Genomic DNA, 20,265 nt, shown 5'->3' with positions numbered 1-20,265 from the left:
TTTATTCCTGTTGAAAAAAAGAAAAGGGGGCAAGGTGACTTTGATAACATTCAAAACACTTTTTTACAACTGCAGTTGACACTAAGACATTCTCTTATTATCCTTTATTATCCTTTGAATCGGCTCTATAAATTTTTCATTAGAGATTAATTCTCAGAAAAAGCAAATAGTCTTCATTGTGTTTTCATTTTTGACTGCACTTTATCCAATTACTTCCTGTGTTTTTAATTGAAAATTTAAAAAAAAAAGCAGCTGAAACAGAAAATGCCTGTATACTTATACTATAGGTGTATGGCAAACTAGGCCCTCTGATTGTCCCTTTCATTGAAAATCATTAATAATGCTGGATAACATATCTTTTAAATGATTCCCAAATGCCCTGATAAGCAGACAAATTAATAAATTAAAAATGCTGGATATGATTCTGATCAGGCAAATTTGGAAGATCAAATTTGACAGTGAAACCTGAAACCTCTGCAGGTTTCGTCTAACTTTCCTTCTCTATTCGGACCAGCTTTCTAAATGTGAATAATTGTATTTCTAATGTTTGTTAGGGAAGTTGGCTTATTCCTTAAAACATAAACCATGGCAATGAAAGGGTGAAGGTGAAATGTCCTAATTTAATTTTATGTCACTATAAAAATCACAGTGTAGCTAGCAGAATGAAGGTTGAAAATGGGCGACTCCATGGTCAGAACACGCCACCTTCTCGTTTGGTACCTGTGTAGCCTTTCCAGCCATACCCCAGTGATGGAGATCCTCTGACTTCCAAAAAGAGCCCTCTTCCATTCTTGGGCACTGCTAGTTTCTTCTTCAAATGGACCCAAATCCTTCCTCCTACCTTCTTTCTTGCACTGGTTTTAGGTCAGCTTTCTAGAGCAGAAACTGCAAACTAAATTCATTCAGGTTCTGGCTTCGTATAAAGAAACAATTGATTTCAGGTTTGTCAAAACACTTAACTGTTGGGGCCTCCCTGGTGGCGCAAGGGGTTAAGCACCGCGCTATGAAGCAGTCTGCAGCCTCTGCAGCACGAGTTTGATCCCTGGCTGGCCAGGGAGCTACCCACATGGCGAGGCAGACCTCTCCTGGCTCGCCCGCTGCTCCCCTCAGCAGTGTACTTTGGTCAATCTGCCTGTTCTGTTCCCCCCTCTGTCTCTGGTGAATCCTCTCACCCCCCCACATCTCTGGCCTGCACCCCAGCTCTTATATGCATAAATAAATCTTTTTTAAAAAACTACTTGCCTGTTGACCACAATTGTTCCAGTCTCTGCTCTGCTTTCAGTGAGTATTAACTGGCTTAATTTTCTCTTTCTTTTATTAACCCTTCACATATTAGGCTGCAGTAATGTGTTTTCAACACATCCTTCCTAACCCAGAACACTCTGTTTTTGGACATGTTTTTTGACCTTTTAGAAACTCAATTTTCTCACCTGTGATTTAAGAGTAATGATACTTACTGACTTGGTTTTAAGAGTAAGTTAAAGGTAAAATTCTAGGTATTCAATTGAAAGAGGTATCTTAGTGTATCTAAAGGTACATATTTAAAGTATATAGTGTGTCTATGTACATCTTAATCTGTTACCATATGTCATATATAACTATATCATTTTCTGTCAGCTTTCAAATCAAGGAAGAAGTAATTTACCTTGTTGAAATGACTTGCTTTTAGAAAAACTTTAAAGTTTGTTGCTAATGATTCTCATTCTTTAAAGTATTACTGTTTGATTTATAAGATCAAAGCCATATTCTTTGAAAAGTGTTGATTAACTCTGAGAATTATATTTTCAAGTTTAAAAGCATATTGTCACTTTTAATACTATTATAAAAGCGATCTTATTTCTATTTTCAGCATTGCAGGGGGCCAGCTACTCTCAGTGATAAAAATGCAATTGATTAAAGGCCAGAACAGCAGGGATCCTTTTTATAAAGCAGTAGAGGAAGTTGCTCAGGATTTGGATTTGAGGATTAAAAATATTGTCAATTCTCAACAAGAAGATGTAGCTGTGAACACCACTGACATCAGTCCTGCACGGGTAATGAGCTTTTTATTTATCATTATCCTTCCACAAAACATTTTTCTTCTACTTGTAGAAATAGTTTACTATTGCTCCTGAGTCAGACAAATGTGTTTCCTGTGTTGTAAGATGTTGTTGAAAATTTATTTCTCAATAGGATTGTGTAGGATTATGTTTGAGTTGGATAAATCATAATATCTTTGGGCCAAAGTATTTGTATTTATTCAAGTAGGGGATTGGATCATCTTCAGTATCTCTTGCAGCACTAGAGATTTATAATTCTTGATGGATAGAAAGGAATTTTGCCATATTTTTCAGTATAGTTAATTTTTATAATAAACAACCATTCACTCAGATTTTTAAAAGCCTGGTTACTCTGATTCTGCCTCAGTACCAAGGGATTGTATAGAACAGTGACAGAAATGTAGATTTCTTTTCTATCTCTAAGATCTTATTTTCTTTCTCCATTGCTAGCCTATTGCAACTATTAGGAATTTCTCCTATATGCAGAGATCTTTTAGCTATACATTTCTGTAACATTTGGCTTTTTTCTTTTACATAGAGAATGAAATGTTACAACTATTACAGCATTACACGAGAGCTTGACTACCTTGCTTTTAGGTCTAGAACAGAATCTGGAAGTATGTGTTATAATCCATTTGTTGCAGTTTAATCCAGTAACAAAAGCCCCTTTTCATTAGGTGTGATTGTAAGAGCCAATGTATGAAGAAAGACTTTACTTTTTTTTTTTTATTACTCATTTATTTATTTGCAACCTTCTGAGACTACTTTTTTGCTATTTTTCTATAATAATGCAAGTTTTTACATTAATTTGAAGGTGGAAAGTGGGTGGGGATTCTGGGTTTTTGTCCCATGTGTGTTAACACTTCCTGTAGCCAATGTGGTGCTAATGAAAACCAGGTTATTACTAGAAGTATAAATCAGGAGCTGTCTCTACTCAGGAAATTAGAAGCTCCAATCTCTCCCATTTCCTGTTATAAGAAATAAAGAACCTAGTTCTTAATTTTACGTTTTCAACCGAAATCAGAACTCTGCAGAATATTGTCATGATTCTCCATGAAGTTAATATTAAGCAACATGGACTTCTCTGGCACTGAAGAAATATATATGTTCAGCACCATATCGTGATGGGTAATTTGTTATCATTCCAGAGTAGCTATATATTATACTTCACCCTGTAGCATGAGTGAGCCAAGTAGAGAAAGGAGGCCAAGACTGTGTTGATGAAAGCTGAAGAAAGTGACTCAGCTCGAACGCATGTCACAGCAGGCAACTCTGATATTTAGGCACAATGTTCAGCAACTCTGTGGGTTAGGCACTGTCATCACTCCCTATTTCACCAGTGAGTGTAAGTGAAGCACAGTGAAGTAATGCAGTTTTACCAACTATACAGCACACACCATGGTAAGTTAGCATCAAACCCAACTAGAGTTTGTACTAGCTTATATCTCTATGTATTATTATTTTACATTTTTCTGTATCCTTTTCTCTAATTGCAAAGTTATTCCAACCCTCCCTTTTTAATCTTTCCCAGGTTCATGTCATATAACTCTCTCCCTGGTTACTCCATTCTTTAGCCATTTTATGCTACCTGGTACCTGAGAGTGTCATGTGCTCTCTTAGTGCTCGCTCTTATTTTCATGTGTTTCCTCCAGGAAGCCATCCTTGACTGCAAAGTAATTGATCATACCCTTTTGTGTGCTCCCACTGCCCTTTGTGTAAGTTCTGTTAGAAACAGCACTTAGCACTCTGTCATGGAATTATTGGTTAGTTTCATTATCCTTCTACAAAACATTATTTCCTTTATCTTGGGTGACCAGGTTCTTTGAGGAGGTGGTTTTGGCCTTTGTAGCCTTAAGAATAAGCAGAGTGCTTGGGACATAGTATGTACTATGATGATTATTGGATCAATAAATGTCAAATGGTTTTTCATTTTTGCATTTGATCAGATATTTTCAGCTTTCTGTGGAGTTGGTATTCAGATTGCCATAACGTCATCTCTCTTTGGGATAAGAGAGAAAAAGTACACAGAGAAATCAAATCATGATACTGAGGTCAAAGAGAGATAGTGGCTAAATTTTCTGATTTAAAGTCTAATGTTGGGGCCTCCCTGGTGGTGCAAGGGGTTAAGACTCAAGCTATGAAGCTATCCTTAGCCACTGCCGCACGAGTTTGATTTCCGGCCGGCCAGGGAGCAACCCACATGGTGCAGCAGACCTCTCCTGACTCGACCGCTGCTCCCCTCAGCAGTGTACTTCGATCAATCGGCCTGTTCTGTTCCCCACTCTGTCTCTGGTGAATCCTGTCATACCCCTCTCACCTCTGGCCTGTACCCCAGCTCTTGTATGCATAAATAAGTAAATCTTTAAAAAAAAGTTAAAAAAAGTAAAGTCTAATGTTATTATCAGAACCTATTGTCTTCCTTTGAGAATATTCTGTATTCTTTTGTGCTTAGGGAAGTTGATTAGATTGATTTTCAGTATGGCTTAAGGGAGAAAAATGGCTTAGTATGGCTTAAAGCCACTTTTTGTGGCTGCTTTTTAATTACTTAAACAATAGAGGATGAAGGGAAGCAGTGGCACATTAAATGGAAGAGTGGCTGATTGACCCAGCTGGAGTGATCATTATATTTACTTAAAATTATTTTTGTTCTAGCCAAAATCTTATGCCATAAATCACGGCACCGCATACTGTGGCAGAGATACTGTGAAAATGTTACTGGTTCTTTTGGATGAAGAAGCAGCCAGTGCTCCTACCAGTAACAAAGCAGAGCTTTTATATGGTGATGAAAACACTATTCATCATCATGGAATTTCTATCCTTACACTTTTTAGGTAAGTAATGTGTAGGTTAGATGTGTAAATGTTAATTCCAGTCTATAGGGGAACTTTTGGAAAATCACTTCATTGACTGGGGGAAAGAAATACATGCTGTGGTAGGAAACTTGGAGCCTATCAAAGAGTATGAAGAGAGAAGACAAAAGAATGTGAAGAGGTTATATATAAAAAGGAAACATTTTGTGAGCATATGACAATGAGCCAAGTAGAGATTTTTTTGGTTTCCTTTCATTTTTTGCTTCGGAAATATTTTCTTGTTTGCCTTTGTATGTCAAGAACCTTGCTAAAACTTTTGCTTATATTATCTTGTAATAGCATCTCCATTTCTCAGTGAAGAATTAGAGACTTGAGAGAAATATTTAAGTAATTTTCCTAAGAGAACTAGTTAGCAAGGAGCAAAAGTGTCTTTCTCCAAAACCTGACATCTTTCTTCTCCAAGGATTGTGTAACACATGTTTGTGTGAGAACAGGAGAGAGCATATACACCAGACTTACACTGGAATTTTGTATTTATTGCTTCTTCCCCACATTATGAAGAAAAGTGCTTACTAAATTAATGTTGGTATTATGTGCAAGACTCTACAGTTTTAACAGCACTTAGTTTAAGCATTGAATTGGTCAATGATATTTTTAATTAAATGAACATTTATAGACACCTTTAAAAACTATAACAACCTTTTAAGGTTGTATATATAGTACATTGTAGAAATTTTTACTAAATCATCCTACTGTTTGATTCTTTATTTTTTCCTGCTTGAGTTACTTCCAGAAATCTAATACTTATTTTATCAGTGATTTACTTGAATCCAAAAAAAAACAGTGTAAAGAAAATGAACCTTTGTTTAATTCCTTTTGCCTGGCTTCTGCTTTAATAAAGTTTGCTTTTAGGTAGAAATATAAATTTATTGTAATTTTCTCTTCATGTGAATAGAGAAATGTTATTTTCAGTTTACAGAATTTTTTAAAGGAAAGTTAATCCCTACATTCATTTTAAAAAGATATTTTTCTGTCCTTAATCATATGGCCAAACACATTTCAGTTGTTCACAGTTACCATAGCTTTTCCAGTTGTCATTATACAGACAATTAACCAGTCTACAGTAAAGTAAAATTTTAACTGTCTGCATTGGAAAGATAAAATGAAGAACAATGTGATGAATGAATATAAGTAATATAACTATTAGTTGATAGTTGATAGTCATCAACTATTCCTTCTTAGAATAGACTGTCCTTTAATCTTAATAATGGTCTTTTCAGTCAAAGAAGTCATGATCTTGGCTCTATTAAGCCAAAAAGGACTTATTGAGGGGTCCAGGTTTCTCAGGCTCCCAAATTCCAGTGTCTCTTTCTTTTTTGTGCCTTCTCTGACCCTCTAACTTCTAAACTATATTTTCCTCTCGAATTCCCTTATGATAACACTTGTCTTTTTTATTTTGAATTTTAGTTATGTGGATATCTTATTTCCTTACTTAGACTTCAGGATGCTTGAATCTAGAGCCTAAGAACTAATCAACTTTCTGTCCTTCACAGTATCTTATACAGTATCTTACATACAGTAGAAAATTGAATACTTAGTGTTTAATTAACTGAGTACGTTGTTAATATTCAGCATTCTCACAGTAGGAATACTGACACTTTTATACAGTATCATGAACAACTAGATGATGTTGGGTTTTTTTTTAAATAAATTTTATTTTTATATTCCCCATACAATTGCAACCCCCTTATTTTGACCCCAATCCCTCCCCTCCCCGCCCCCACCTCCCTGGTTCATAGTTTTTTGTTGATTTTGATTTTCACTTTCTTACAGTTATTCATTTTCCTGGTCCCTTATTTAAGTTTTCTAGATTCCTGCTATGAGTGAGACCATCCGGTATTTTTCTTTTTCTTTCTGGCTTATTTCGCTGAGCATGATCCCTTCCAGTGCCATCCATGTTGCTGTAAATTGCATGTGTTTATCTTTTTTGAATGCTGAGTAATATTCCATGGTGTATATGTACCACATCTTTTTGATCCAGTCATCTATTTTTGGGCATTTGGGCTGTTTCCAAAACTTAGCTATTGTAAGTAGTGCTGCTATAAACATAGGGGTGCAGGTGCTCTTTGGAATTGATGTTTCTGTGTCCTTTGGGTAAATACCTAGGAGTGGAATTGCTGGATCATATGGAAGCTCTATGTTTAGTAGGTCCAGAAATCTCCACCCAGCTCTCCATAGTGGTTGGAGCAGTTTGCACTCCCACCAGCAGTGCAGGAGAGTTCCTTTTTCTCCACATCCTCGCCAACATTTACTGTTGCTAGTTTTTTTAATATGTGCCATTCTCACTGGTGTAAGATGGTATCTCATGGTAGTTTTGATTTGCATTTCCCTGATTACAAGTGATGTTGAACATTTTTTCATAGACCTGTTGGTTTTTTTAATCCAGCTCTCCCTTTTTAATCTTTGCCAGGTTCATTAGGAAGGGTAAATACTAATTTAAAATTTGGTAGATGAAGGGTGAATACTAATTAAGAACTACTTTAATTATAAACTTCTGCCTTTTTGGACATATCTAGATCTCCCATTCAAGTGAAAAATTCACCAGTGAAACCCCTAAGAGAACGCATCAATAAATCACTGTTGGAGAATAAAATTCAGGTACAATTTAATGTACTGGCATGAAAATGATAAAATTATTTGTTTTTAGAAGAAAAATATAAAACTGAACTGAATATGGTAAGTATACATTTTATATGGAACAATAAGAATTAAATGGAAAATGAGTTATGATGGTTGACATACAGAACTTCCTTTTATACAATCTTGACTATCAGTCTCTGGTCTATTCAATAAACTGTACCTTAAAGAAGGAAAGAATTAAGTACCTGCTATGGTAAGAGTTTAATAAATGTCTGTTCAATGATTGAAGGGGAAAATAAATGAGACATGGCATTCTTATTTACATTCTGATATCTTGAACTCAATCTTGAGAGACTGTGGAACTTGTTTTTGTCTGGAGTCATAGTGATGAGATAGAATAATAGGTGTAGATAAGGAGAACATTTCACATTGTCATTGGCTTGAGTGGTTCTTTATATTTTTATTTGGTTTGAACTGTTTTCCTGTTCTCATTTGAAATATTTGTGCTCATAAGTAGTCAATAACTTGTTTTTCAGTGCTTAAAATTTTTTAGCATTAATTTAAAAAGGAAACTCGACCTTAACTCATTCACTTATTAAATATTCACTTACTGAGTATTCTTCTATAATTGGTAATTTATTCACTGTTTAACAAAATTCTTGTGTAAGATTTATAATTATCCTTAAATTATCAATTATTCATACTTATACTACTCTGAAAGTTCTAGTTTGTATGCGTTTTATACTACCATTTGGAAAGTCTTGATTTGCAAAGAGCTTTTAGTTATCTGTTTCATCTAATTAGCTCAGACCCATTGAGTTTATTTATAAGCCTTGTCTTTCTGTTGGTTACTATTAGTTGTTAGTAATTAATGCATCCTTGAGTTTTTCTGTGAATAAAATTTTGTCACTCTTGTATTAACATAATTATAGTCAAGATGTAGCATGATGTCAGCTGAGTTCTTGTCTCGCGCCATGAAAATTAAGGACACCGACTGCGAGGAGTGAATTTTACAAAGTTTATTCAGCCATAGGAAAGCACAGAAGCTCCCTGTGATGACAGGGAGGGGGCACTTGAAGCAGGTTACCCCCAAAATACTCAGGTCCAGGGTCTTTTATACCAAATATAGCTTTCTAAGATGCCTCTATCAGTCGAATGCACACATAGGGAAGTAGCTTCCTGAAGATTAGCACACATGCAGCCAGAAATGAGGGATTAATACACGCAGCTCAAAACAGGGTCATCACCTTCTCCGCCTCCTGCTCTCTTCTTATTGAGATTGTAGGCTGTCTCCTACTTGCAGTTACCATTCTCTGGTAACTTTCTCACTTGACATGGGGCCACTATCCTGTCTGCCTTCCCAGAATCTGTCTCAAAGATATTGATTAGAAGCACTACTATAACATACAAACTCTGTAATTTTTACCCTGCTAGGCATACTCACAAACTTTTTTATTTAAAGATCACTGGGGTATTTTGTTAGGTCCAAGTATATCAAAATGAAAAAAATTGTCTGAAGCAGGAGGAGGTTCTTAAAATGTATAGACAAGTTTAGAAAGTTTTGGGTAGTAGAAGAGAGAGCATCTAATCAATCTTATTTGCAGAGGAGGATGTCAAATTCCTGAGAAAGCTACTATTTGAGATCTCATGACTACCATGAAATATCTTATGCCAATGTGCAAAGTCTTAGTTTGGTACTAATGAGATTATAATTACATTGCTTCCGTTACTTAATAGTGGAGCTGCATTAGTCTACATAGTTCTAAAACTAAATGGCAACAGAGAAAGGATTTGATGTTTATATTTTACAGTACATTGCTCTTTATAAAAACAAAGTGTGAAAATAATTAGTTTAGCCAGGTATATAGTTAAATCACTGCCAAGTAGAATACTTGTTGGAATAAGAAAAATTATTACTAATATTTGCTACTAAGTAACTATGGAAAAGTCTTTTAACTTATTTTCCTGTTACTTTCACTCTTTTGGCATAGGATTCTTTTTTTGAGTTATGGAAATAGTACATGATCTACACTTAAAATACTCTCTTGGCAAGAGCACTTCAGTGGTAGAAAATATTAGGGAACTTAGAATTTTGATGCTGTAAATGATGTTGATTGTGAAGTATCCATGTCATTATTTAGGGGACTAATTAACTTTTCCTAATTCATAATTAGATATAGACAATCCTCTGAGCACAAAAATCCTATGAAGCTACTTTGGAAACTGCTCATTAACATTCATTTTACATCCTCAAATTTTATTTCCTGCTGTAGCTTTTTAGGAAACTTGTCTATGATGGTCAATTTATTTCTCCTGCAAAGGAAATCAGAAGATTCTTCCTCAATCTTCATTGTTTTGATAGGAACTTTTAGAAAATTCTTACCTATTTCTTAGCCCCAGTTATCAGTTTATATAAGCACCCTTATACCTTTTCATTAGAAGATTTTTCAAGAAGATACTTACCTCCTCTACCTGTAAATTGTTCAGCTTTATTCCTTCTAGCTTGGTTAGCAGTATTTTGCACCTCATTCTGAGCTATGTATGTCAAAATAATCATCAGCATTCATCGACTTAATAACTTAAGTGAACTGATCAAGAAAACACTGGATCTTTAAAACATGAAGTATTTGGACAATTAGGACTTAAGCATGAAAAAATAGCCCAGCTGTAACTCTGGTATCTTCATAAGCATCAGAAGTCAATAGTAGAGATACCAGTGCTCCTGGTGTTGGCCCATTTAAAGAAACTCTGCTCATGGAAAGAGGAACCAGCAAAGGTTCTGTGTATCTTGAGGAGCTGAAAACCATTTGGAAATTTCAGGAGCTGTGATTGCATAGCTATTTTTCACCCAGGACACATGCTGCATTTTGGAGCTGAGTAGAAGCCTGAGGATCCTCAGTCCAGAAGACTTAGATCCCCTGTGGTTTCACATTATTTAGAAAACAAGGCTCTGCTTGAGGAGTGGGAACTGCTTCAAATACATGACTGTCTCCAAGATATCTGCTACAGTGCAAAATGCAGTGGGGTAGGGGTACCAAAGAGTGGTCTATAAAAATCTGTGAAAGATAAACTAAATCTCCATGATTTTTAGATCAAAGACTGTAGAGATTCATAAGATTCTCAGTTCAAGTTCTGGGGAGGGACATTTCCTGACAATGAGGTAAGAGTCAGGATTCGTATATGAGTAATGGCAACTATAATTCAGCTCTCATCCAGGTCAGCCCCTGAATGCTTTGAGGTTCTCTTTCCATCACTGTGTCTGCCCAACAGAGACAAGAGAAACTCTTCTTGATAGAAAACTTCCGGAGCCTCTAGTTCCCCTGTACACATTATCCTGCATGAAATAAAATATACTGAATATGAGAAGAGAGAGGAAGATTTGTCCTTTAATCAAGTCAAGAGAAAAAAATAACATTAGAGGCAGACTCACAATTTATCCAGATATTAGAACTAGCTGACAAGGAATTAAAAGAAATTTTAACATGTGAAGTATCAGAAGAAAGGATGGGAAAATTAGATGAAAAATTGGGGAATTTCAATAGAAAAGTGATTAAAACCTATGAAACAAATAATTAGACATTCCAGAACTAGAAAACCACCTAAAATTTTAAGAACTCCTAGATGGGATCAATAGTAAACTATCAATGGATTAAAAAAAAAAAAAAAAAAAAACCTCCAAACTAAAGCAAAGAGAATAAAAGAATTAAAAAGCTGAGACAAGATAATTGTCATTATTCCTGAAAGCTTAACTTGTTCTTTCACATCATTAGTAGTTGCAAGACATGGGGAACAGATGCAGTTTCCTTTACTTATATAAAGGTGCCTTGGATTCCAATATTATGGACCCAGGAAACAAAACTGTCCTAGAGTCCTTTGAGAACCCATCTGTAGCACATGAAACAACCACAAGACTTAATTGTAAACTTTTGTTCTAGAGCAGTGTTCTACAACAGAAGTTTCTCTGGAAATGTCCTGTGTCTGTGCTGTCCAGTATTGTAGGTGCTAGCCACTGGTGGCTATTGAACAATTGTGTGTCTACTGCAGTGAAATTTTAAATTTTGTTTAGTTTTAACTAACTGCACATGGCTAGCAGATTATTAAACATTTGCAGTTTTATGGGGTTAAAGATACACTGAAATGGAATACCTAAAGACCCATGATAAATAGAGAAAATGGCCCTCTGACCACTGAGAAATTAGAATAAATAGGATTTAAGTAAGCAGAGAGAATGGAAGGGAACATTTCAGGCTGAGGAAAAAAGCTGCTGAAAGTATTAGATTGTCATAGTAGTAAAAAGATACTGTGTATTGGGATAGTTAGGCAAAATAATAATGTGGGTCAAGGAAAGTGTGGCTTTTCTGGTTTTAAGGAAGTTATTTTTTAGTAAGGCTTATTATAAAAATATGTGTATGAGACCCTGACAAAGGCAGAATGTTTAAGAACTTGAAAGAACTGTCCCAGCCTACTTCTCTCATTTCTGTATCATATGGTTTCCTTACTTTCTATTAAGAATAGGCTCTATTCTGTAGATTTTTTTCTATCTCTATGCTTTTGCTTACTTATAATTTCCATGCCCTCAAACCTTCCACAGACAAAAACTCCCTTACTCACGGACAAGTTTTCCTCAAATATTGGTGGACTGGCTGCAAGAATATAAATGGAAGCCCCTGGTGTACCCCCAGGCCCTCTGCAGCCTTGGTTCTGTACCATACTTTTAGGGACACTCTACCAAGAGGTACCCACAGCCTATTTCCCATCACCTTTGCCATTAACAGCCTTCAGTCTAGAGGAAGAGGTCACTATAGCCCAATGCCTAGGGCAGTTTGATCAGGGAATGCTGGAGCCCCAGCTACTTGAAACAGGATATAAAAGGAAGGTCATGATTGCCTATTGACTCTGTGCTCCTCTAGAGGGATACAGAAGGGCCAGACCACACCCACTTGCAAACTAAGAGTTTGATTGTAGGACTTAGCTTGTTTTTGGAGAGGCAGACAATAAGCAAAACAGGAAAGGGAAATTATATGATGTGTTAGGAGGTTATCAGTGTTACAAAGTGAAACAAAGTTGGGGAGGGGAATAAGGAAACTTTCTCTGCATATTTTTTTTTAAAGATTTATTTATTTATACAAGAATGGGGTACAGGCCAGATGCGCGGGAGGGTGAGAGGATTCACCAGAGACAGAGCGGGGAACAGAACAGGCAGACTGACAAAATACACTGCTGAGGGAAGCAGCGGGCGAGCCAGGAGAGGTCTGCCACACCATGTGAGACCTTCACTGGCCAGCCGGGATTGAACCTGTGCTGCAGAGGCTGCGGACAGCTTCACAGCGTGGTGCTCAACCGCTTGCGCCACCAGGGGAGGGCCTGTGCATATTTGTTTTTTAATCAGATGATCTGTAGAGGTGATCTTTGAGATCTTTGAGAAGGTGACATTGAACAAAGACTTTAAAGAAGTGAGCAGCATTTTTCATTAGAATGAAAATGGGATACTTGTATTATACTATACTAAAATGAAATTTATTTTGGCTGAAATAATGAGGTGGGGATTTATTGAGTACCAACTAAATGTTAAGTGTTATAGAGGACATGCATATCCCTCGACCCGATGAATTCTTTTTCAGCTTTGGAGGACATCATTTTTTAGACCATACTCCTAGTGGTCAATAACAGGGTTTGTATTCAGGTATGAGACTTCAAGGTTTGTGCTCTTTCCAAAGAGTAAATATAAATAAGTGTATAATCATTATAATTATGAGTTCTGAAAGCATAATGTGACTGCTCTGGTCAGAAATATTTTATTTCTGCTATTCAGTAAAGTAAACAAAATGTCCCTGATGAAGAAATGGATCATTAACTATATTTACAAATTAAATTCATAAGTCCTTTAGGATAGCAAGTCTCTGTTCTTTTGAAAATGTGATGGTATAAGAAAAAAGATGCATTTAGAATATTTATTTTTAGTTACCTATTTAATAGGTATGTTGAGAATAATTTCCTTTTTCAAACTGTTGATAAATTTATCAGTATAGAACTTTAATTTTCTTTTTAGTACAGCTAACTCTGATGGTGTCTGTGACTTTTCAATATTTTGACTCATTCATCTTAATTTAACTGGAGTCAAGCTTTCCTATGTGAAGTATTATTTTCCTCAAACTGGGAATCTACTAATAATTTTAATTTAAAAAGAGCTTGTGGCAAAAGGACTTTTCCAATTCTTGGCAAGTTTGAAGTTCATTGCAATTTTACTGTGGATAGAAATCTTTCCAAAGGGGGAGAAATCACTCTACAAAGGAAAACTTTCAATCCTTTTCTCATGTGACTTGAACTTTTAAAATGATTTTAGCAGCCATGTATGAATCTGGACATTATTCTTAGTTGTTTAGTACTTCAAAAGCACTTTCAAGAGGGAATTGTTTGGCTTATTTGTGATTCCAAATCAAATACACAGAGAGATTTGGAAGATTTGCAACAGGAAGTAATCTCAATTCTATGTAGGCACTTATCTTGTGCAAAAAGTCCCAACTTTTATGAACAAAGGAAAAGCCATCTCTTTTAAGTTATAAATACAAACCAGTGTAGCTTGCATTGTTTTAATAACTAAAATGAAGGAGCTGATTGTAAATTCATTTTTTGAGTTATTTTACTAGAGTCTTTCTAGAGTTGGCCTGGTCCTTAGAAATCAAATTCAGCAGGTTTCTTACTCTATAGGAATACTCTCTTTATATGTTGTTACATTAACCACTGCATGCAATTAACACAGATCTCCAGAGCTTATGTGGCCCTTTCATATTTTTAGCTTCATTTAAACTTGACAGTACTGTGAGGAAGACATTACTCCATAGATAAGAGAGAGATTTATATCCAGGATCATCTGATTAGTAAGGGAGAGAGCCAGTATTTGATGCCACTATTTTGGCAATAGATCTGGTCCCTTTCGCATCACATCATCTTGGCTTTTTTGTGCTGATTTGTTTACTGAACATCACATTGTAGGCTCCCATCAAGTTCATGATCAGTGAAACTTGCTTGGTCTTTCGAAAAGTTATTTTTAAGTAAGGTCTCCTCATCCTGTACATCTGTATTTGATATTTTGAACTTGATTGTGGGACTTTGTTACTCTTCATTCATTTTCATCTTAATATTTTCAACTGAATGGCTAGCCTTCTGAAATTTTTTCACTCTTGATTCTGTTGTCCAGTTTATTGAATATTTCTCCCAACTATGTGTCAACAGCAAATTTTATAAATAAAATATTTTTGTGAGTAGAGAAGCCACACTACTGATTTCCTTGGTATGGCGTGTGCCTGTAACATAGTTGGGACTTAGTAAGTGATTAAAAAGAGATTTTTGTAAAGCACAGGGAAAAGAAAGCTCATGTATAACATCTTATAAAAAGAAAGAAAGACCCTCAGTGTAATTACTCTCAGTTACTTCTTTTGGACATAAGTATCCCACAGTATCCAGTATCTCCACAGGACAGTGTAGTTCTTGCTTATGTATTACATGTTTATAATAATATTTTTATAGTAAATAAATGGTTTTAACTCTTTTCCTTTCACACTTGAACCCATTCTTAGTTTTTAAGTATCCATGGCCTGTGACTCTAATTTTCTCTAATTTCCCTGCTGTCACTAAGGGCTCAACAATTTCTCTGTAGGCCTAGAGAGAGAAAGTGTCCTCAAAAAGAAGGCTGTGGCACTTACTTTGTGACTTTATATAACGAAGAGTTTTACTTGTATGTATGTTAGATATTAAGATAGTACAACTTTCCAAGGAAATTTGAGAAAACAGCAGTTGTCTGAACTAAATAATGTATTTATGGTATTCTTACGTAGAGTATTTTATGGGTAGTGTTGATGATTGTGCTCGGAGGCTGAAGTCCCCTAAGTGCCAGTGCTTTCTGGGTATAATAAATGTGATCTTAACTAGCTACTTAGCATCCATTTGCCTACCAAACTCTTTATAAGCAATGTGTCTATAATTCTCTATCAACTACAGCTGGTGAAGTGAAAGAAACACGCGAAAAGATAATGTCAACAGCTAATACTTGTTTTGCAGATGGAAATAAAAATTCATGGATAATGTTATGGTAATGATGTGATGTACTACAATGTAAAGTTCACTTGGTTAACAAAATGTATAGAAATAACTTTATTATTTGCTTTAACTCTATTTATGGAATTACTGAAAGTCTTGGAAGAGCTAGTTAAAAATCTTAAGACTTCACTGTATAATAGTGGTGTTCATATAGATACATAAAGATAATATGTTCTGATTCTAGACATTGTCAAGCCTACTTACTTTTTTTTAAAAAATAGTTTTTAATGTTTGCATTCTCATTTTTTTCAATTTTAATATTTTTATGCTTAAAATGGAAGTTGGCAAACTCCAGTTGTCTAATGTTTCATTCTAACAAACGTAAGTTTTAGAGATCTGGAAACTGGAGGCTCTTATAGATTCTACTAGTCAGAAAAATACAGAATTTGTCATTTTGAGAAAATTTGCTTCCATGAAGCAGATAGTGTGGAGACTATTTTAATTTTTCACCATAGTCAGTGGATTCACTACTATTCCATAGCCATTATGTTTATCTGAGTGTGTTAATGTAGTGCCCTCTGGATACATAACAGGACATATATATACTTTATATATAACTTTGTGCTGTCTTAGACTTTATGATCTATATCATATACTCTGTAAATAATGTCCACTATAATGTAGTATACTTTAAAGTGTTAAATTTTAAAATTTTCAAAGTCCTTTTTACTTAATCATGTATTTGAAATTTAAACTTACATTTCTAAAAAAGATTTGGGATGATTTCTAATTACTTAGCAAAATTTTCCCATTATACTTGAATGGGAAGTAGTTATACATTACTAACCAGGTGTAATTTTTGAATTTGTATTATCTATATAAATTACTTTGTTCTGAAATTAATATCTGTCCCTAAAACATAAAACAGCCACTGATTCTATGCTTACAGAATCCATATTCAAAGCTACCTTCTTGTCATCCTATTCAGTGGTTAAGAATTGAAAGCATTCTGATTTTCTCCTAATTATGATGTTTAAAGATAAAGACAAGAGTATATTCTGAATTTTTTACCATTAAATCATTTGGTCAGATCTTCCTAAAATGAAACCTTTGAACAATGTTTATTTTTCTAAATATTCAAGGTTTGAATCACAAAATGTCTTTCAGTTACCACCTTATCTTTCAGCTTATTTCTCTATTACTTTTCTATTTTCGTATCTTTCACCCCTTATTTCTCTTTTTTGTTTTAGCGTTTCTCCCTTCTTCAATTTCTTGAATTCTATATGCTGTTTTTCCCTAACAGAAGTACTATGTAACTCATAGAATGACAAATTTGTGTTTTTTTATGGCTACGTATATCATGTATATTATTTTTAAGCTTCTAGTAAAACTTATTTTCCAACATAACTCAGCCACAGAATGTATAATAGCATAGGCTTCTGACAAGTCTAAAATTGATTTTCCTGAATGGTTACAAAAATATCAAAAGTATACATAAAGCTTAACTGAAAAGAACAAAAATACTAGTCATAGCAATACATGAATTTGTAAACTCTGAAGGGTTAGATGTTCCCAATGAATTAAGGGACATTTTTATGATACCATGATTACTATAGAGTATGTTGCTATCTAGATGAAAAAAATAAATAAAAATAGAGAATAAATTGCTTATTTTCTTCTTACTACCTATCACCAGATGAAGCAGTCCTTAATTAGATCCCAGTTTGCTTGTACCTATAAAGATGACTTCATGATAAACAAGGATAAATGGGATTATGTTGATTCAACATCAAACCGTGTACGTGTTCTTCACATGGAAAATGACCTTTCTGGTAAGTGATTTTATTTGAACAATTAAATAACAATTTAATTCTAGTCTACTCATTGATTTTAACTTAAATAATTTTTTCCACAGAGTGTGAAATGTAAAGGCTTATATTTTTAAAGACTTGGGTGTGTTTTTTATTTTTTCACCTGGGTTTAAGTTATATCTTCATGCAATTTTATGTATAGAAATAAATTTGATTTAACTAAATATATTTAAGAAATAATTTGTAGCATTTAAATATTAAATGTTAGGCAGTCAAGTAATGCAAGTATTTGTAGGGATGAGAAGCTATAAAATCATGTGTGATAAGTGCACATTAATGTGTGATAAAGTAGTAATATAGCTGTATTTGTCTTTTTTTTTGTTGTTTTTTAAAAGATTTATTTATTTATGCATGTAAGAACTGGGGTACAGGCCAGCTGTGGGGGGTGAGCTGATTCACCAGAGACAGAACAGGGAACAGAACAGGCAGATTGACTGAAATACGCTGCTGGGGGAGCATTGGGCAAGTCAGGAGAGGTCTGCTGTGCCATGTGGGTATCTTCCTGGCCGGGGATCGAACTCATGCTGCAGTGGCTGCGGATAGCAAGGTTGTATCTTAACCCCTTGCGCCACCAGGGAGTTCCCTATAGCTGTATTTGTTAATCATGTCATTTATAGCATTGCAGTGCAAATCATAAATTTTTGAATTTTTTTAGTCATTGTAAAAGTTTATTGTAAAAGTCTCACATGTAATACTATATATTATATAATTCCTTTTCTTTTTTTCATCTTGCGTAACAGATGGTGTAAATTCCTCTGTTGAAAGATCAACAATTGGAACAAGTTCTGGAAATGTTCATCTGGACAGAAGTAAAAATAAAAAAGTAGCAAGAAAATCAAGTAGTCATACAGGAAATAAAAGCTCAAAAAGGAAACAGGTGGATTTGGATGATGAAAATATTCTGGGTGATAATGAATGTGAATCACTACCTCAACATAAAAATGCTACGATACCTAAGACATCAAACAATTCGCAGAATAAATTGGATGTCAAAGTAGCCAAAGTGACAAAAAGCAACAAGTGTTCTGCCAAGAACAAATTGATAACTGGCCAGACAAAGTTAACACAGTTTTTTAGACTATGAATTTGGCATTTTATGTGCTTTAGGTTTATATACATATTATGTATATATAAATAAAACCATTCACCAAAGAGACTTAGTTTTTAAGAGATCAAACTATAAATTATGATACTTTATCATTTTGGCCTGGAGTATGTGTAAGGTTAGCATGTTAGGCTTTGTTTAAAAAGAAAACTAGTAAGTCGTATTTATGCAGAATATTCACAAAGTTTAATGCACAGGTAAAGCATATCATTTAAGTTAATGGCATATTTTAATACTACTTCTTTTGAGAACAGACATTTTAAAATAATACAAGTCATAGTAACATTAAGGGCTTTTTCCCCCACAGACAATTAAATGATTTTGTTTTCTTCTGGAAAGATGTAGTGGACCAGCAGGTATCAGACTTGCCAACATGGTCGATAGACTCTTCCCAGCATGCACCTGAGCACTGATAAGAAAAAAGAGTTTAAATTGTTTAAAGGAATATTATTATCATACATATTTGCAAGATATAAAAGGATGGCTTTAATATAATTCTGAGTGATTAAAGTTGCAATAACTCATTAAATGCTTTTTAATCCCACATCTTTGGCAGGGGTCACTTAATATTAAATGTAACTGAACCATGGTCTTATTTGATTTTGTTATGATTGGATCCAAATTCAGTTAAACTCAGAGTTCTGTTTTATGGTATTAAGATATAAGAATTAAATTTTAAAAAGACTACTCACTGTCAAAATCTCTCCTTCCTATGGGAAATTTAGCTGAGTTTTCTTCATCCCCAATTTCTCTCTTTTCTTGTGTTGATTCAATATTCTGAACTCCATTTTCAGCTGGAAAAACTACAGATCCTTTTAGTGCAGGGTAAGGTTTTATAGCCAGATTCAGTGGTAGACCATGATTTAAGAAATTATGTTTGGCACCTGCATTCTGTAAAGAAAAGGTTGATTTGTGTTTAACTGTCTTATTGGGAATGGAACTATGATACAATTGTGTAATACTTTCATTGATCAATTCAAAAATGCTCTGTGCTGTTTTTATTCTAAATATACCTTAGAATACAATTTTGGGGGGAGACAAACCCATTTGGAGAAAGAGATGTTGTCCAGGATGGAAAAATAGCCTGTTATATATGAAATTTAATCATTTAATTATCCTAATGTATATTGTGACTATTTGCCCATATTCTGTGAAGTATTAATTTTACTTTTAAAACATTCATTAAAACCATTTAAATTTCCATTGAAATAAAGGACAAGTCACAATGTCACTTACCTTTGAGTTTTTGTTCTCCTCATCATTCATGAAGCTGGTCTCATCATTTCTATATTGTTCCAGGGAAGGAGCAACGACTGATTTTTCTGCAGCATCTACCTTCTGAAAGGCTTTCCCCAGCCTAAATGTATTGAATACCATGTCATCTTCTAAATTTCTTATGGACTTGGATGCTGAAAGTAAAATGCCTTGAGAAAGCAGAGAAAAAGTTAGTATTAATATATAGAAAGGGAAACTCATTTTTGCCATTCTTAGTTTGATGTTGGCATAGAATCAAACGAGGATGTGTAAAATGAAAAAATTCTCAAGCTGCTTCATAAATGATTCCTGCCTTTATATACTTTCCAGTTTGAATACAAAGTACTTCAAGGTCTTACCATTTTAGAAATGACTAATCTTTTGTATGCGGCTAATACCTACATTGTTTTGGTTTTAGTGGTGTATTGTTTATCTTGAGTGTGAATTTTCTTAGAATCTGAGTTAAGATCCTTGGTAGAATGCTTTCTGTTGAGTAGATTATAGTCTCT

The 20,265-nt window shown here is 34.6% G+C and overlaps 2 protein-coding genes across 25 annotated transcripts in view; one reads left to right on the top strand and one right to left on the bottom strand.

Moving 5' to 3' along the window:
* PARPBP (PARP1 binding protein) overlaps positions 1-18,481 on the top strand; it is a gene marked incomplete at its 3' end in the record, with an annotated part of 38,159 nt that extends 19,678 nt beyond the window's left edge. For 9 of the 24 annotated variants that reach the window (XM_084255568.1, XM_084255587.1, XM_084255566.1 and 6 more), the window contains 5 exons: positions 1,850-2,033; positions 4,692-4,870; positions 7,426-7,507; positions 17,223-17,358; positions 18,138-18,481. In XM_084255568.1, coding sequence (XP_084111694.1) covers positions 1,850-2,033; positions 4,692-4,870; positions 7,426-7,507; positions 17,223-17,358; positions 18,138-18,481 — 925 coding nt within the window. The remainder of the gene's footprint in view (positions 1-1,849; positions 2,034-4,691; positions 4,871-7,425; positions 7,508-17,222; positions 17,359-18,137) is intronic. The other 15 variants (XM_084255581.1, XM_084255579.1, XM_084255580.1 and 12 more) reach the window with 4 other exon arrangements.
* Positions 18,482-18,861: 380 nt separating this feature from the next.
* PMCH (pro-melanin concentrating hormone) lies at positions 18,862-19,987 on the bottom strand (the record flags this gene model as incomplete). The annotated part of the gene is made up of 3 exons (XM_084255182.1): positions 18,862-18,911; positions 19,195-19,393; positions 19,739-19,987. The coding sequence occupies 3 exons, from the start codon at positions 19,985-19,987 to the stop codon at positions 18,862-18,864; spliced, it is 498 nt and encodes a 165-aa protein (XP_084111308.1).
* Positions 19,988-20,265: the final 278 nt, after the last annotated feature.

This window comes from Talpa europaea, assembly GCF_964194135.1.
Source record: "Talpa europaea genome assembly, chromosome: 15".
Lineage (NCBI taxonomy): Eukaryota > Metazoa > Chordata > Mammalia > Eulipotyphla > Talpidae > Talpa > Talpa europaea.
The sequence above is the reverse complement of the archived record's forward strand: the minus strand, read 5'-3'. Positions and strand labels throughout refer to the sequence as shown.